Raw genomic sequence first — 17468 nt, 5'->3', positions numbered from 1 at the left:
AAAAATTAGCCGCAGTAGGCAGGCAGGCTCAAACCTGTAATGCAAAAGAGGAAAATGAGGTGAGAAAGCGTTAGTTGTCTCGCGCATGGTGCACTTATGACGTCACGGGTCACGAAATAACGTGTCGTAAACGTACGTTGAGATTGCTAGATGTGAATGACTCGCAAAAATGTTGATGCAAAACGGTGACCCCTCCTTGCAAAAACCGGCCCAGTTGACCAGCACAGAATTAATCTTTTGGGCCAATTTTTAGATATTTGTCATCCGAGAGATTGATCTTTCTAATGATACTGATTTTATCACGGTCCAATGCGTCTGTCAAAAGTTTTGGGAGACATACAAACACACACACATTTTGCCTTTTATATATTAGACTAGACTGGGTGCCCGGCATTGCCCATATATTTAGAGGTATGTGTTTTTGAGCGAAAAAAAGAAATGGTAGTAAGCAGGCAGGCTCGAACCCGTACGACAAACGAGGAAAAGAATGTGAAAAAAGAGGATAATAAATTCAATGAGTTGGTAATTAACTTTTGCCCGGGTGGAAGATATTGGCACAAGGACGAAATAAAAAAATTAAAAAAGATAGAGAAAGAGGTAGGATTGAACTCGAACACGTAGGGCAATAAGTCTTCCTCGCTAACCATTAGGCCAAAGAAAATAGTGAATTCAATGAGTTGGTAATTAACTTTTGCCCGGGTGGAAGATATTGGCACAAGGACGAAATAAAAAAATTTAAAAAGATAGAGAAAGAGGTGGGATTGAACTCGAACACGTAGGGCAATTAGTCTTCCTCGCTAACCATTAGGCCAAAGAGGATAGTGAATTCAATGAGTTGGTAATCAACTTAAGAATCATAGGAGTCGCCATGCATGCACAGAAATGAACGTTGCTTTTGAATCTGGCTGGGGGCCAGTTAAACTTCCCACTTTCTGTCGTGGTATCTATTTGTTTCCCCATGAAAGCAAATTAGACACAAGGTCGTTTTTAATGTGGGGGTGGGGGGAAGCAGCTCCCCCCAAAAAGGGGGCACTCTGGTATTATCCAAATAAATAGTAATTGTCTCAGTATAAAGGGTTTCCTCTACATTGACCAAGGACCAATTACAGAACAGATACTACCCGGGAAAACGCCAGGCGTTTGCGTTTGAATAGTTTTGCTTTATTTATATGAAAAAGACAAACAAACACTGGAGACGATGGCATGATGGGAATTTTGTTTAACTTGATTAAAAAAACAATAGCCGATATCCGTATGTGAATCTGAAATATTATGATCTAGAAAGTCTGTGAAAAGTTCTTGCGGAATCTAACCGACGCAAGAAGCCCAATACAAAAACGCCTTTTGTGTACATAGACAAACACTCACGGCCATTTTGCTCTTTATATAATAGACTAGCGGGGGTGCCCGGCATTGCCTGGGTGTTTATATGTGTGTGTGTGTGTGTGTATGAAACGAAAAAAAAATGAAGGGGAAAAAAAAAAGTTTTGGTAGACAGTTAGGCTCGAACCCGAAGACTTGAAGCAAAGGCGGAAAAGAAAATGAAAGAAAACGTGATATCTTACCGCGATGCTAAGAGGACAGAGGAAGTGAGAACCATTCAATTTAAACGATTAAAAAGTTAAGTGAATGAGCTCACACAGGTGAATCAATTTAACGAGGTCAAACATCACGCACTTAACTTTGTCTGCAAGCCAGTTAAGCTTTGAAGCTTTTCAAGATGTTGGGGAAAACCAGCTCCCCATAAAAAGGAGAGTGTCCAAGTGAATAGTAATTGTCTGATATGACGGGTTTTCCCCACATTGATCAAAGCTCATTGCTTTCTGGACGTCCCTGATGGGAAAGCCAAGAAACTGATTTTGTTTCAATTTAGTTTCACTTTATTTATATGAAAAACATGAACAAACACACAAGAAGACAGAATAGCGGGAATTTTATAAAATAAAAGTCGCTCAGATAAAAGATAGACGCGACGTCCCTTTGCAAATCGTAGATATTATAATCTAGGGAGTATATAAATGTTCTAAGCCGGCCTTTGAGACTTGATAAGCAATGACTCATTACAAAAAAAAAATAGAATATCTATCAAATTATTTTATTTATAGAAATCACTCCTGACAAGACAAAGTCATCTGATGTAAGGAGCTAAAACGTCAGAAACTTGTTAACGATAAGTTTTAGATGGATAGATGCTGATATAGCAAACAGCAATTCCAGTGGTTTTAGCAAAGAGTGGGGGAAGGGCGGTCCGCCCCAGGTGGCATGTGTCAGGGGGAGGCAGAAAATAGAAAAATATCTTTAGTTTTCTTAGACGACAACTGTATATGTATACGAGTACTGTAATACAAAAAAGTCTAGGTATAATAGCAGCAGTCTAAAATTTGATTCTTAATTGTAATTCCACAAAAATAAATATCATTTAAGGACTTTCTGGAATTTTTAAGGTAAACGGATTATCAGCGAGGATAGTGGTGGTGGTGGTGGTGATGGGGGAGGCAAATCTTACCCTGTTCACTAGACTTATTGCTATTTATGTTGAACATTATCAATGTACCTATTTACTATGCCTCCCCACGGGACAGAGTTAGACACCAGGGTCGTTTTTTAACGTGGAGAAAAGGTACAACAATAAAAATTGTCTCAGTCGTGAAGGATTTCTCCTCCACCGAAAGAGAACAAGAAATGGAAGTGCAGCATCTGAAGAACAGATGGTATTTATTTGCTCCCCCACTGAGCAAATTAGGCACAAGGCCGTTTTTAATGTGAGGTAAAAACCAGCTCCCCTAAAAGTAGGCAAAAAGGGGGCACTCTGGTTACCAAAAATAATAATTGTCCCAGTATAGAGGGTTTCCCCTCCATTGACTGGTACAAATTATCTTAAGTGCAGCATCTGAAGAACAGATACTACACTTTGATCTTGACCAAAAGGAATTGTAATTCCATGAAAATAAATATCATTTAAGGACTTTTTAAGGTAAATGGATTATCAGCGAGGATAGTGGTGGTGGTGGTGGTGGTGATGGGGGAGGCAAATCTTACGACTGACTTGGGTAACAAAAATAGTTGCTATGCCACTAAGCAATTCTTCCCTATTTGTCAGAAACATCGGTCATGGACCATGAGGATTAAAGGACAAAACAAAAGAATGCTACTCACCTTATGTGGTCGTTTAATGAACGGATTGTTCCCGCATCGTTGTGCAATGACATCCCTTATTAGATGTTTCTGTCCGTTATACGTGGTTAAAATGGAGATTTTCTCTGCGGGATAGCCGAGCAGACGCATGTACATGAACACAGCCACAACATACTCGGCTTCGGCGAGATTCTGAAATGCAAACACAAAACAACATTAGAAAAAGTAAATATGCTCGTCTATGAGTTGAGCACTTTGGTGAAGGAAACAAAGATTTCCACTTAGCATAAAGCAAGATTCAAGTGGTGTTCTACCTGGTACAGGCATTAATGGCTATGGTTCTCTATCTATCTCTCTCCCTCAAGGCCTTCATGAATTTATTGTTGGTCATCATTTTTTAATATTGCCCAGGTGTTCAGACTGTCAACATATATTTCTTGTTGTCATCTTTGGCTTCTTCTACCCACGATCTTTTCTGTTATTCTTTGCTGGTTGTCAGAGAGCAGTTTCATAACGATCAGGTACCACCTGTCTACCATGGTAATCCCGACCGAGCGAGGTGTTCAGATTCAGAACCCTATTCACGTTGTTTCTTGAGTAAAAAGTTTGATGTATTGCCATAGCTTTCTTTGTAGTTGGACAGACAGTCGGTTGCAGTTTCTTTATGTCCCAGCAATGCTGGGCGACTGTCTTGACAATTGTACGCAAAGGAATCTTCTGCTCAGTGCAACGAGATACAAAACCATGAACGGAATTATTTCTCCATGTTTACATATTACATCAGTAAACCTGCTTTTCATGACCTCACATTCCTCTGATCGAGAGGGGTAGGGGCTAAGTGGGTTCCCAAATTTGTCCTAGGGTTTCCGACGGACTAGTAGAGAGAAGGAGGCACCTTACTTTTCCTTTGATAGTAATGCTGTCCCGCTACCCTAGGAACATTAGGAAAAGTAAATATGCTGACCTATGAATTGAGCATTCTGGTGAAAGAGATAATGGCTTCCAGTTAGCATAAAGTTCTTTCGGTCCTCAGTATCACAGAAATAAAACAAAAAACTTCTGTAAATATCAATTGCACTCTGAGTGCATGTTTGACACCATCAACCCTTTACATGCTAAGATCCACAGCTACACAGTCATCTGCCCACCAGGTTCAACAACCCTAATGCTGTTTCCATGGTTTTCTCTTCTAGCCATGCTATTATCTCTCACATTGGTGGCTACTAAAGGGAGGCATGCATGGGTTCACAAGTATAAATAAAATAAAACAAAACACAATCTTTAATTCTGCAAATATCAGTTGAACTTTGTGCATGTGTGTGTGTGTGTGTGTGTGTGTGTGTGTGACACCATAAACCCTCTGCATGCTAAGTTTAGTTCTGTTTGTGCGCCTGGTGAACAACTTCCTATGACCTTTGTTCTGCTGATAAACCTTTTTCTTCTTTTTTTTTTTCATTCTTTATTTTTAAATTCCTAACACTTGGTGGTTGGGGAGAACATTGAGAGTATCACAAAAAATAGCAGGCACGTTAGCTCAGAAGGAAGAGCATTGATTGTCACAATGACGAGGTGTCTTCAATAAGTTTCCAGACCTTTTCCATATGGGTACTTTTATTGATATTGCACACATGAAAATCTAGTCCTTCAAAGTAATCGCCTTCAGCTGCAATGCAGTTTCAACAATTTCTGGAAGGCCCCATGGAAGTCCTCTTGTGTCAGCGTGTCAATGACCCTTGTCACAGCCCCTTTCATTTCCTTATTGTCTTATAACAACAACCTCTAAGGTTTCCCTTGAGCTTAGGGAATAACCAAAAGTAAAGGAGTAAGGTCTGATCTATAGGGAAGATGAGGAACTGTCTTGATGCTCATCTTGATCAAATAGTCTGAGTCAAGGATGAAGCATCCTTGGAACAAACTTTGTACAAATCTTTCACATCTTCAGTTCCTTGCAAATAATTGTGCGTACAGTTCCCACACTGACATCAAACTGTGCATTTATTTCTACAGACACACAACATTCCCTATCAATAAAATTCTTTATTTGGCCAATCAATTCTGGTGTTCTGACTTCCTAACTCCTCACATACCTTTCATCATCCCTCACAGACTCACTGCCTTCCTTGAATCTCTTATGCCGCTCAAAAACTGATGCTCGATTAATGCAAGATGGCCCAAAAGCAATCTGAAGCATTCTATACGTTTCTCTGGCATTTTTTTTCCCAAGTTTAAAACAGAATTTTATTGCATATCGTTCTTCTAAAATATCCCCCACCGCCCGTTTAGATTGCATTTTTGAAGTTCACCAGCTGTGACAATCAGGCTTTAGTAGGGTGTATTCCAATTCCTGTTGCAGCTGTTCATTTGAACCTGAAATCCTAAACATTGGTCAGTCATCTCGTAAGATGTATAGCAATAACATAGAGACTTAGCTGTCGTACAAAGCTAAGACTCTGTAACATCTGTGTATAGATACTCCCTCAGGCAGTTGTCTATAAAAATGGTCCTGTGGTGATGAAAAAGTTGTGACGTGTGGAGGCTTGAAATGCTGGAAGCATATAATAATTAATCTCAAGTGTCATGCCTGCTTGAGCGTGTGAATTCACTGGTAGGACTAAAAAAAAAAAAAGAAGTCATTTTTGGGCTCATGGACTTTAAGTGTCTGAGTGAGTGGCACTCGTCTGACAAGACTTTGCAATCATCATCATATATATATATATATATATATATATATATATGTGTGTGTGTGTGTGTTTTGAAAAAAAAATCAATAAAGTGCTCAATTGCAAATGAGCTAAAATACAGATTATTTATTTCAAAACTGTTTTTATTTTATTTTTTTACAAAGGAATCCCCACTTATCAAGGCCTAGAGGCTACTCGAGGATAAGGGTGCAGTGGTCAAAAGGATAATATCATAGCAATCGTTCCAATCAATCCATAGCCCTTGAGCCCCTGGAGGGGTATAGGTCATCTACAACTTTGTAGGTTCTTTTGTAGTTTGGAGTTCTTTTTACGGGGTGAGGGTGCTGGCCCCACGCCCAACCTTCCCAGAAGGTACATACAGCGCCTAGCCTTCCCAAATGGTCACCCATCTGGTACTGGCCAGGCTCAATGTTGCTTAACTTCGGTGATCTGGGGAACGACTCATCAAGAACTTGTTTACATTGGACTTGAAGACAGCCATATTGTAGTCAGCTGGAAAGCAAGTAAACGGAAGAGAGTTCCATAGGTGTGCAGTTCTTAGAAAGAAGCTTTGTTCATGGAATCTACGTTTAGGTACAGATAAAGAGTGGGGGAAATTATTGATAGTGTTTACGGTCAAACGAGTGTTTCTCATGAATGTTTGGCGAGAGGGACCATAGATTGGAGTTCAGACGAGCACTTGTCATGAAAATAACGATAAAACAGAGACAGGCTCATAATGTCTCTTCTGTGAGAAAGAGGTTGCAGGGAAAAGAAAAGGGCATCTCCCACTAGGCTACGCAGTCTAATTTGAAGGCAGGATAAGGTCTTCCTAGCAGCTCCTACCCAGATGTGACAGCAACCTGGCTCTTATATAGGTAGAGAATTGCATTGGATCAATAGAAGGATGCCATCATTTTTCCAGCAACCATGACAACGGATTTGATGCACGTATTCCATTTTACATATTTCAAAGACCTATCATGGTTTCATTGTGGTGGATGGTCTTTTACCATTTAAAAAAAATGTTAAAAATCCATTCAAATCATATGTGACTCACGAAATGGAAACAAACAAACTTTTGAATAGTAAAAGGCTAATCCGCCTCAATGAAACTGTGGTACGTCTCTGAAATGTGTAACATAATTTTTTAAATTATATATATATATATATATATATATATATATATATATATATATATATATATATAATATGATATATTATATATATATATATATATATATATAATATATCATATTATATATATAATAAAACTGGTAATTAGTAAAAACCTGAAGAGAGTGCTCAATACTATTGTAGCGCAAATATGTGTTTCATTTTTTTTATTACCGTTTTATCTGTTTAGTTACACGTTTTTGTTGCCGGACCATATCTACGATCCAGCAGCCTTGTCAGACCTTACAGAAATGGTTATTATTATTTGGAAGAACGATTTTAGAGGAAATACGAAAGAAAAACAAAAGAGGGGTAGGGAGATCGACAATAGTTAAGTTTTGAAAATATATATATATTATTATTATTATTTTAATACTTACAGACACTAATGTTTCATCCTTTCATAAATCATCAGTGAAAGGAATCATGATTACTGCTGGTCGGGAGATTTGAACGTGGCAATGAAAGCAATAGACATACACTAATTAGTATTGTTTGAATGGATAAGCTAGCAAGAATATCTGGTGTTGCCCTGTATTGAATGACCCTCAGTATAATTCATATCATATACAAAAAAACAAAAAAAAAAAAACAGACCAAAATTTACCTGATAAAAATACGGATTTGGTTCCGATTCTCCAACTCCGTTGAAATCCTGTACATCGACAAGTTGATAGTCATAGACAAAACCAGCATTGGCCATTCGGAATTCTGGCGATTCAAGCACGTGCGGTAGATTGCCAAGTTTACGGTAGCGCCAGTTGTACAGATTACAAATGCTGGAATTAATAAAATGAGATAGAAAAATTATTTGAACGACACGAAAAAAATTTTTTCATTTTTTTATTGCAAATCCATAACCACTCCCATCCCAAACAAAAATATCAAAATAAAAACAATATTTATGATGTAGCCGTGACAGAAAGAAAATATTGTATACCAAAAATCATGTAAATTGATCAAATAATTTCATTTTATTTAAAAAAAAAACAAACAAATCTTATAGCCAAGCAATGATCGACAATTGACACCATTTTGCAAGACGAGAGAGATAATGCCAAAAAAATTAAAACTTTTGCAGGATTTTAGGAAGCCATTCTTAACACACAGAGAGTGAGGGGAGGCATTGAAAAACAGAAATTTGCTTCAAAATGATTTTTTTTATGAAGATACAACTTGATCTGGTACTTATTTCTCTGCCACCACAAGAACTGTGACACGAGGGTTGGAAAATGAAATTGAAAAGTCAGTGCTTCAGAAGAGAAGCCAGTAAAAGATGTCTGTGCAATTTTAATTTTTGTCTCTATCCTGAGTACCCATTCCCCGGCAGAAGTTCCTTAGGGGATTAGCAATAAACTAACCCCTTTTCAAAGAGAGAAGGGTGGACCTCCTAGAACTGAACAGGACTAGCATTATATCGGAATCCACAGAGAACAGGTCATTACAGGAATGGTCTAATCTGTTGATTTTGGAGCTGAGGGTTATGGTTTAATAGCAAGTCAAACCGTTTATGGTTTTATGCCTCGAGGCTTAAAGGTTTTCTATTATATACTAGCGGGGGTACTTGGCGTTGCCTGGGTGTTTGGAGGTGTAAAAAAAAAAAGTGTTAGTAGGCCGGCAGGCTTGAACCTGTGACGCAAAGGCGGAAAAGAAAGTGAAAGAAAACGTGACATCTTACCGCTACGCTACGAAGTCATAGGAAGTGAAAAAGGTTCAAATTTAGCGATGCCAATCAAAAAGTTGACTTGCTAGCAAGTGCTGAAGGCTAGTTCAACTTTCCGCCATTTCATTTATTTGTTTCCCCCCATGATGTTGGGAAAACCAAGCTCCCCGGAAAAAGGGAGAACTCTCAAATGAATAGCAATTGTTTGATATGAAGGATTTTCCCCACATTGATCAAAGCTGATTGCTTTCAAGACGTCCTGGCACGAAAGGCCGCTGATGGCTTTGCATCAGTGAGTTTCGCTTTATTTATACTTCCTACTTCAACTGTCCTACATCTACTAACCAAAAATCTTTCATCTATTCTTTCAACGTGACCATACCATCAAAGTCTACGCTTCTGCACACATCTCCTCATACTGTCCAGATTGAATATTTTCTCTGAAATTATCACAACTAAGACTCACATTACACATCCATCATATCATTTCTCTCCATGCAATGCATATCTTCAAACCTCACTGGCCAGGTTTCACTTCCATAAATCATGACATTGCATACACATGCTTGATAGACTCTTCCCTTGGTCGACAGCCGAAATATTGTCCATTAGACTGACCCAGACAACTAGCAACAAAATCCCCCCCCTTCACTGTAGAGGTCGCTAGATGTCAGAAGATTTTCTACAGTTATAGTTCCTTTCTTTGAACCGCTTTAGAATTCCTTCCCTGCTTCCCAACTATTTCAACATACATAAATTTAAATGTAATGTGAACAAACATCTTGCTGCCCGACTCAACACTCAGGTTGTCCTTGCCCTATATAAAAAAAATTGACTTCCAAACTATCTGAACTCCAAAACTTATCAGACCTTTATTTGTCCCTCTTCCTCTAGTCCATCCTGATCACTTCCTTGACCTTCATCTGTGAACTGACCCTGCTACCCCAACTGTTCTACATCTACTAACCCAACAACTCTTACAATGTGACCAAACCATGGAAGTCTACTGTTCTGCATACACCTCCCTATATTATCCAGATTTAATCTTCCTCCGAGGTCATCAGATCTAAAGCCTCCCCTTAAGACTCACATTAAACATCCATCGTATCATTTCTCTCCATGAAACATATTATCAATCCTTTTCACGTCCATGCATCATCACACTGCGTACACATGCTTGATAGACTCTCATCTTCATCAACAAATGCTCTGCTTGTAAGTAATGTCACAAGTTCCCTGTGCTCATATAGTATCAGCTAATAAAATAACTCAGTCCTGGGAGGATAACAACACACATGCACTGTGCCAGTGGGAAGTTTGTTTTATTTTACGGCGTATCAAGTCTTTTGCGTTATTTAATGCAAATTCAGTAATTATGGAAAAAAAAAAAAGTTTTATGCTTCAAATTATTTATATGTTCAAATATTTATTCATGGTATTTGGTTTGGCTGTTTTGTTTCACGGCATATCGAATCAACCCTTTTCTAAGTTCAGTAGTAATTTTGGCAAACATTTTTATGCTTCAAGTTGTTTATATCTTCAAATATTTATTCGTGGTGTTTAGTTTGGTTGTTTTGTAGAGAAAAATTCTTTTTATGTAATGGGGTGTGGACGCGTGTATGCAAGTGCATGCGAAATGATGTCACTGATAAAGAAAAAAAAAACGACTATAAAAAAGAGAAAGAGGATGATTACGTGAGAGATGTGGAGCATGTTTAAGAGTATGTTAGAGACGTGGATGACATTCGCAAGCACGTTTGAGAAGGCAATCATGTGAGATGTCACAACAATAACGAGAGAATGAAGAAATAAATGTTGTTATACAACAACAAAAAAAAAATAAATAAAAAAGCGAGTTGAAGTTCTTTTCTATTCTTGGTCTCCTTTGCGACTGAGGCTACAATGTATTGGTTCCCAGATAATATTTTGTTGCATTTAAGTCAGGAAGTCGATATCTTCAGACAGCCTGATCTGGTAGCACCAGGGTATGATTTCGAGTGGTAATACTCTGTTAATCATAGCAGAAGTTACCTGTGCTCCAATGTTATCAGCTAATAACTCAGTCTTCAGTTGACAACAACACACATGCACCATGCTACAGAATATTTTTTTCATTGTTTTGACTCTCGAGTATATACCCGACACGGTTAATTAACCGAGAACCACATCACTCTATATAAAAGCATATAAGATATCAACGGATACACACTCGAGAGTCAAAACAATGAAAAGACTATGCTGTTGTCATGGCGATAAGGTATGATTTTAAGTTGATTGAAGTATTGATTTGTATATATATATATATATATATATATATATATATATATATATATATATATATATATATATAATTACATTGGAGTCAACACGGAGACGATCCTAACGCCATGAGACATTTTCAATCTATCCCAATACAAATCCCATCAACGTAACATAGTGTTATGCGGGCGTGTTCAAATAAAGTCACCAAGACGATCACGAGCGACAGAATATATCATCTTACCTTGCCCTTGCTCTTCCTTGGGCATCAAGGTCAACAGTGGGTACACCCAGCCGAACAAGTCGTGTGAATAACGACTGTTCCATGTTTGAGTATTTCTGGAAGGCCATGTTCTTGATGACAGGGGGCAATTGGTGGTGGTCTCCAATCATGATCCAGCGTTTCAAACGGTTCAAACCATCTTCAGGATTCTAAAAGATAATAAAATAAATATTAAGTCTTTTTTTTCTATGAATACGACGTTTTAACAACGAAAGCCTCAAAAAAAAAAAAAAAAAAAAAAAAAAAATTTTTTAAATCATTTAATAAAAATAATTATATATTATTCGGTTTTCTGAATTTTCAAATTAAACTTGTGTAAAAAATGATGATGATGAGGTGGTGGTGGTGTCCTGCCTGGTATAGGCATTGATGATTGATGGCTATGGCTCTCCATCTCTCTCTCTCTCTCAAGGCATTCATGAATTCATTGTTGCTCATCATTTTTTATGTTGCCCAGGTATTCAGACTGTCAGTGTATGTTTATTGCTGTCGTCCACTTCTTCTACCCATGATCTTTTCTGTCAAAGCTAATATGTTTTATTCTGCTTTTTTTTTTCTGTAGACATGGTCCATCATTATAGACATCGTTTTTTTTCTTCTTCATTGTTGAGCTATAATGATGAATGCTGAAAAATAGCCAACCTCCTCTGGTGTCCAATGAAGACGATTGTTTGCGTTTTAAAAATATAAGTATACTAAACTTTTTAGATCATTAAAAATGGGCAAAAATTATAGCCCACTGACTTAGAATGAGTGCTATATGCCAAATTAATAGCCGAGAGTAAATGTGGTATTGTGGTGACTAATCCCTATTCATCCCTAACTGTACATTCAATGAATACCATAATACTTAGTTTGCTGTACTTTCTCATAACGAAGGTCGATAGATCAACCGAGAAATTTTCAAGAAAAAGTGGAATAAACAGACAGACTAAGAGAAATATAATGTAGATACTATCGAAATAATAGTCTATGGTTGCACTAAGGAGAGCATTGGTGACTAAACTCTTGTTGATTCTCTTTCTTCTGATGATGGTAAAATGAATGCCTCTCTACTTGTTCTGATAAACTCTTGAGGAAGCCCCTTGTTTGGATAAACTCCTAGGAGTGACTTTCACTCTGGATCTAAAATGGAAAACTTATATACAATCTGTTGCTAAAATTGTTGGAAAAACAGTTGGATCACTCTACTGCTCCAGAAGGTAGCTGACACCTGATGCAATCCTTTATCTGTAGGAGGGTCAGATTCAGCCAAAGATGCGATACTGCTGCCATTTCTGGGGGCGAGCTGACTCTGGAGCAAAAAATCTGTCATTTTTTATTTTTTTTTTATTTATTTAAAAAAAAAATATTTTTCACTCCCAACAGCGATTATTTTGTATAATGATCCCTGCCTTGTAATCACACGTTTCCAGATTCATCTACATGTGCAGCCACCATTTCCTTGCAGCGGGCGTATGCGAATTGTGGCCACTTAGCCCTTGGTCTCTCTGCATCATCACCACAATTCAAAACAAGAAAAGACCCCCCCCCCTTTTCTCTTTCAGCTCCCAGGACCGATTTTCTCTCCAGATATAAAATGGAAGACTTGTATCCAATCCGTTGTCAAATTTGTTGGAAAAACAATTAGATCATTCTACTGCTTCAGAAAGTACTAATGTCGGACCGGTAGTATGTATGAGATTTTGTAAAAACTGTCATCCAATATTACTTGACTTATTATCTTCCCCTGCGTTATTGCATTTTCGCTCTTATCAATAGGAGATCAACAAAATATGATTTTGATTTTTAATTAAAATTTTACTCAATAATTTCAATATTTAAAAAAAGGTGTTTCTACAGTATGGGACACAAATGAAAATAACATTCCAAGTAAAAACTCTCTGATATATGTACGTATCATGCAAAAATAGGTACCTTCAGCAAAAATTGACTACAATTTCAAAAAAAGATAAAAATCAGTTTCCATTTTTTTCCGATCTGTCATTCATTATTACATAGTTCAATGACATACTGACTTATCTCTGCCTACTTTACAGGATTTCTGCTCTCATCAAATTTGTTGCGGATACATATTTTTTGTCTTAGACGTAAGTTTATCAAAGCGTTTTCCTGTTAATTTCTTTGGAATAATGATTTCAGTTACATCCAGAAGCACCAAATCTTGAAGCTCCAAAAAATACTTAAAAAATGTTTATTCATATGAACACGTTTCAAAAAAATTTTTTTTTTTTTTTTTGTGTTTTTAATCGAAAACTAAAGATGAAAGATTCAGCAATATTCTTCTTCAAGTGTCCGATCTTGTTTTTGCAGACATTGACGATCATCGCTTTCCATTCTTCCCTGTTCTGTCTTTTTCATATGGTCATTGTTGGTGTCCACTTTATTCTTTGCAAATTTGTTTAAACTGTGAATTTTGTGTGTTGCCTTCCTCTGCTCTTGTTTCCGCATATTTTGCAACTCCATAACAGTTTTTCTAGTTCGTCAGCCCTGATTATATGGCCGAAAAAATTTAAGCTGTCTTTCTCTAATTGTATTGAGAAGGGATCTCTTGTATCCAGCCATGTCCGTTACTTCTGTATTTGTTTTTTTTTTTTGTTTTTTTTGTCCATGAGACTTTCATGATTCTCTGAATGAACCACATCTCCACTGCTTCTAGTTGCTGTTCTGTGTCCTCAGTTAGGTTCCAGCATTTGCATCTGAGTAAAACTTATATATTAAACAATCCTATGATTGTGTCAAGCAGAGAAAAAAAAATCGATTGCTGCTCACCCCACCGTAGCTCGGATTTAACACACATACACACAAAAAAAAAAAAAAAAAAAGAAGAAACAACTATCCAAATGAAAAAATAACTATAATATCAACTTTCAACTTTAAAGACATTTTTAAACTGAAAAATTATTAACTTAGATGGCCATTATTTTGCAAATTTAATTATAAAAGAAAAAAAATCTCAGAATTTTTAAATATAAATTTTTTTTAAAGGTCTATTTTTGTTATATTGCTACTTTCATGTAAGGTGCTTGACTGAACTTTAATCCTTGGTCTCCCTCATCCCCATAATATTCTCAACACTCGTCTATCTACAACCAATGTCAACAATTTCCCTTACTCTCTATCTGTACCTAAATCTAAATGAAAATTCCATGAGCAAAAATTTATTTCCTAAAACTGCCTCTCTGGAACACAAAACTACGGGACTGTTTCCCGGCTGACTATAACATGGTCGTTTTCAAGTCCAAAGTCACCCTCTTAAATAATGAAATCCTATTAATTTAGGTGTAATTATATTTATAGTTTCTGGGTAAGTCCATTATTTTTAAAATAAATATATTAGCTTACTCTATAAGATTCTTTTCAGAAAATGTCTATCTGTGAAACACAATATTGTGGGGTAGCTTTCCAGCTAACTACAACTTAGTTATTTGCAACAAATTCCTGTTGAGCCTCATTAAACTTTATCCTTGAGTGGCCTTTGGGCTTTAATAAGCGGTCATTCATTTTCTTCAAGTGGTTTCGTTAGTACATAAGAAAGACATGTAGATTCTCGATTTATTTGATTTGTAAACAAGGGCAGAGTTAGACACAAGGAATTTACATTGCGAGGTAGGTTTTTAATGTAGGTAAATCCCAGTTTCTTATGAGCCAAATAAAAACTTTCACAAAAAGCACTCGTCTAGCTGCAGCCACTACCAACTATTTCCCCTATCCGCTATCTGTGCCTAAATCTAAACGCAAATTCCATAAACAAAGCTTCTTTTCTAGAACTGCCCGTCTGTGGCACTGTTTCGCTGATCTGCTTCTCAACTGACTACAACATGGTTGTCTTCAAGTCCAATGTAAACAAGTTCTTGATGCCTCGTGCCCTTAAATAATCAAATTCTATCCAATTTCCACTACTACTGATCATTAGTGTTGTCTTATCGGTCATCGGACACTCATTAACTATTATCCTCAAGTGGCTTTCAGGCCTTGATAAGTAATGATTCCCTTGTAAAAAAAAATTTTTTAAAAATAAAAAATAAAAATAATGCTGAATAGGAGTTTTAACTTACCTGCAGCAGAAGTGGAATAAATGTTTCAATTTCCAAAATTTGAGCAGCTTCTTCCATCAAAATGTTATCAAACTGAAAATAAAAAAAAATAATAAAAAAAAATGAAAAAAAATTTGACAAAGACAAATCGTTTAAAAACAAATATCCACCTTCTTTCAAACACTTTCTTACTCTCACAGATGTGATGCGACTAGTCTCAGTCTTTTTTTTTATAAACACTTTTTTCTTTTAATAGAAATCGTTTCAGACAAGGCATGAAGCCACTTGATATAAGGTGCGAAAACACATTCACACTTAAAAATTAAAAACTAACCAATGACAAATGTTATGGACAGATTACATCAGAAAACAGCAATTCTTCCCCCGTTTTCAGAAACATCATGCATGGAATGTGAGGACTAAAGTACAAAATAAAGGAAACCAGCGTTATGAGTCTGCCGAAAAGTGAACTCAAGGTCCATTTTCTACTCTCTCTTTATAACAACATATTTTCTTCAGCCGACAGATGCCACGCTAGACGATCTAAAAATCACCCCTGCTCAGGTACACGCTATCATAAAAAACCTTGACACTTCAAAAGCATGTGGACCTGATCTCATCCCGGCTGTGCTATTAAAAAAGTGTTCAGCTGAAGTAGCTCCAGTTCTCTCCAAACTCTACAACAAATGCCTTAATGAATCATGCTTTCCGGGCTGTTGGAAAACTGCTTCTGTGGTACCAGTATTCAAGAATTCTGGCAAAAGAACTGACCCATCAAATTATCGCCCCATTAGCTTCCTCCCACTTTTCGCCAAAATATTTGAGACCATAATTAACCATGCTCTAGCCTGTCACCTTACAGATGCTAAACTTCGGACTGATAAACAATATGGATTTAGACAAGCCCGTTCCACAGCAGACATCCTCACTGTAATCTCTGAGCGTATATACCATTCACTGGACAAAGCGGGGGAGGGCGGAGCAGCAGCTCTAGATATATCTAAGGCTTTTGACAGGGTATGGCATGAGGGTCTCCTTAGGAAAATTAGATCATACGGTATCACTGGTAGAATACTTAACATAATTAAATCCTTCTTAGATAAGAGAAAAATCCAGGTTGTCCTCGATGGTCGTACATCTAAATATAATATAAATGCGGGAGTGCCTCAAGGGTCTATCCTTGGACCTCTATTGTTCCTAATATTAATCAATGACCTCCCCGACAAAACTACCTCTGAGATGGGTATATATGCTGATGACACCACACTCTATAACAGGCATGACAGAGAAAGAAATGAACACATATCTAAAGAAATGGCAGAAACACTAGAGGATGACCTCCAATCTGTAGTGGAATGAGGACAAAAATGGATGGTCACATTCAATGCTGCCAAGACTAAACTGGTTTCCTTCAATAATTACAAGAAACCTTCTCTGCCACCAATAGCAATGGCCAGTGACTCCCTATCTGAGAGTACATCTTTCAAACTGCTTGGCCTAACATTCACAGGAAACATGAGTTGGAACAACTACATTGAAAACATTGCCAGGATCGCTGCGAAGAAGGTAGGTTCTCTATTCCGTGCTAGAAAGATGCTAACGCCCGAAAGTATCCTATACCTTTATAAGGCCACCATTCGCCCATGTATGGAGTATTGTTGTCATATTTGGGCTGGTGCATCTACCACTAGCCTCTCGCTCCTAGACAAGGTTCAAAAGAGAGTCGCCAACCTGATAGGCCCTGTACTGGCATCTAAGCTTCAGCCTTTGCCCTATCGACGAAACGTTGCATCCCTCTGCCTGTTCTACAAGTATTTTAATGGTGACTGCTCTGACACTTGTACCCCCACGACGTAGACATCCTCGACAAACCCGACAGGCAGCTAAATCCCACCCCACACAGTAGAGATCCCTAGATGTAAAAGATCTTTCTACTCCAGTAGTTTCTTCCCCAGAACCGCTAGACTCTGGAATTCTATACCAGGTCCCTGCTTCCCTAACTGTACTGACATGCAGAAGTTCAAGTGTAACGTGAACCAACATCTTGTTGCCCAAATCCCAACATAGTGCCCCAGTAGTTGCTGCCCCTGATAGTAGCCCCCTACACCAAAGTGGCAATGTGCCTTGTTTGGGGTGAAAATGTAATAAAAAAAAAATTGTCTGATCTATTCCCTGCTTCCTTTGTTCCAGCTCATTTGACTCGTTGATCTAGTAGTCTTCATCAATTCTATGTT

The 17468-nt window shown here is 37.5% G+C and overlaps 1 protein-coding gene across 1 annotated transcript in view; it reads right to left on the bottom strand.

The window, feature by feature from the left end:
- Positions 1 to 17468, bottom strand: part of LOC145296088 (RNA helicase aquarius-like) — a 143644-nt gene that overhangs the window by 19459 nt on the left and 106717 nt on the right. The window contains exons 31-34 of the mRNA XM_080142226.1: positions 15256 to 15327; positions 11159 to 11346; positions 7600 to 7771; positions 3157 to 3327 (exon numbers count right to left, since the gene is read on the bottom strand). Coding sequence (XP_079998352.1) covers positions 3157 to 3327; positions 7600 to 7771; positions 11159 to 11346; positions 15256 to 15327 — 603 coding nt within the window. The remainder of the gene's footprint in view (positions 1 to 3156; positions 3328 to 7599; positions 7772 to 11158; positions 11347 to 15255; positions 15328 to 17468) is intronic.

Source organism: Euprymna scolopes, chromosome 16 (assembly GCF_053919585.1).
Source record: "Euprymna scolopes isolate OS-2025 chromosome 16, ASM5391958v1, whole genome shotgun sequence".
Taxonomy (NCBI): domain Eukaryota; kingdom Metazoa; phylum Mollusca; class Cephalopoda; order Sepiida; family Sepiolidae; genus Euprymna; species Euprymna scolopes.
Note: the sequence above shows the minus strand (reverse complement) of the source record. Positions and strands in the feature narration are given on the sequence as shown.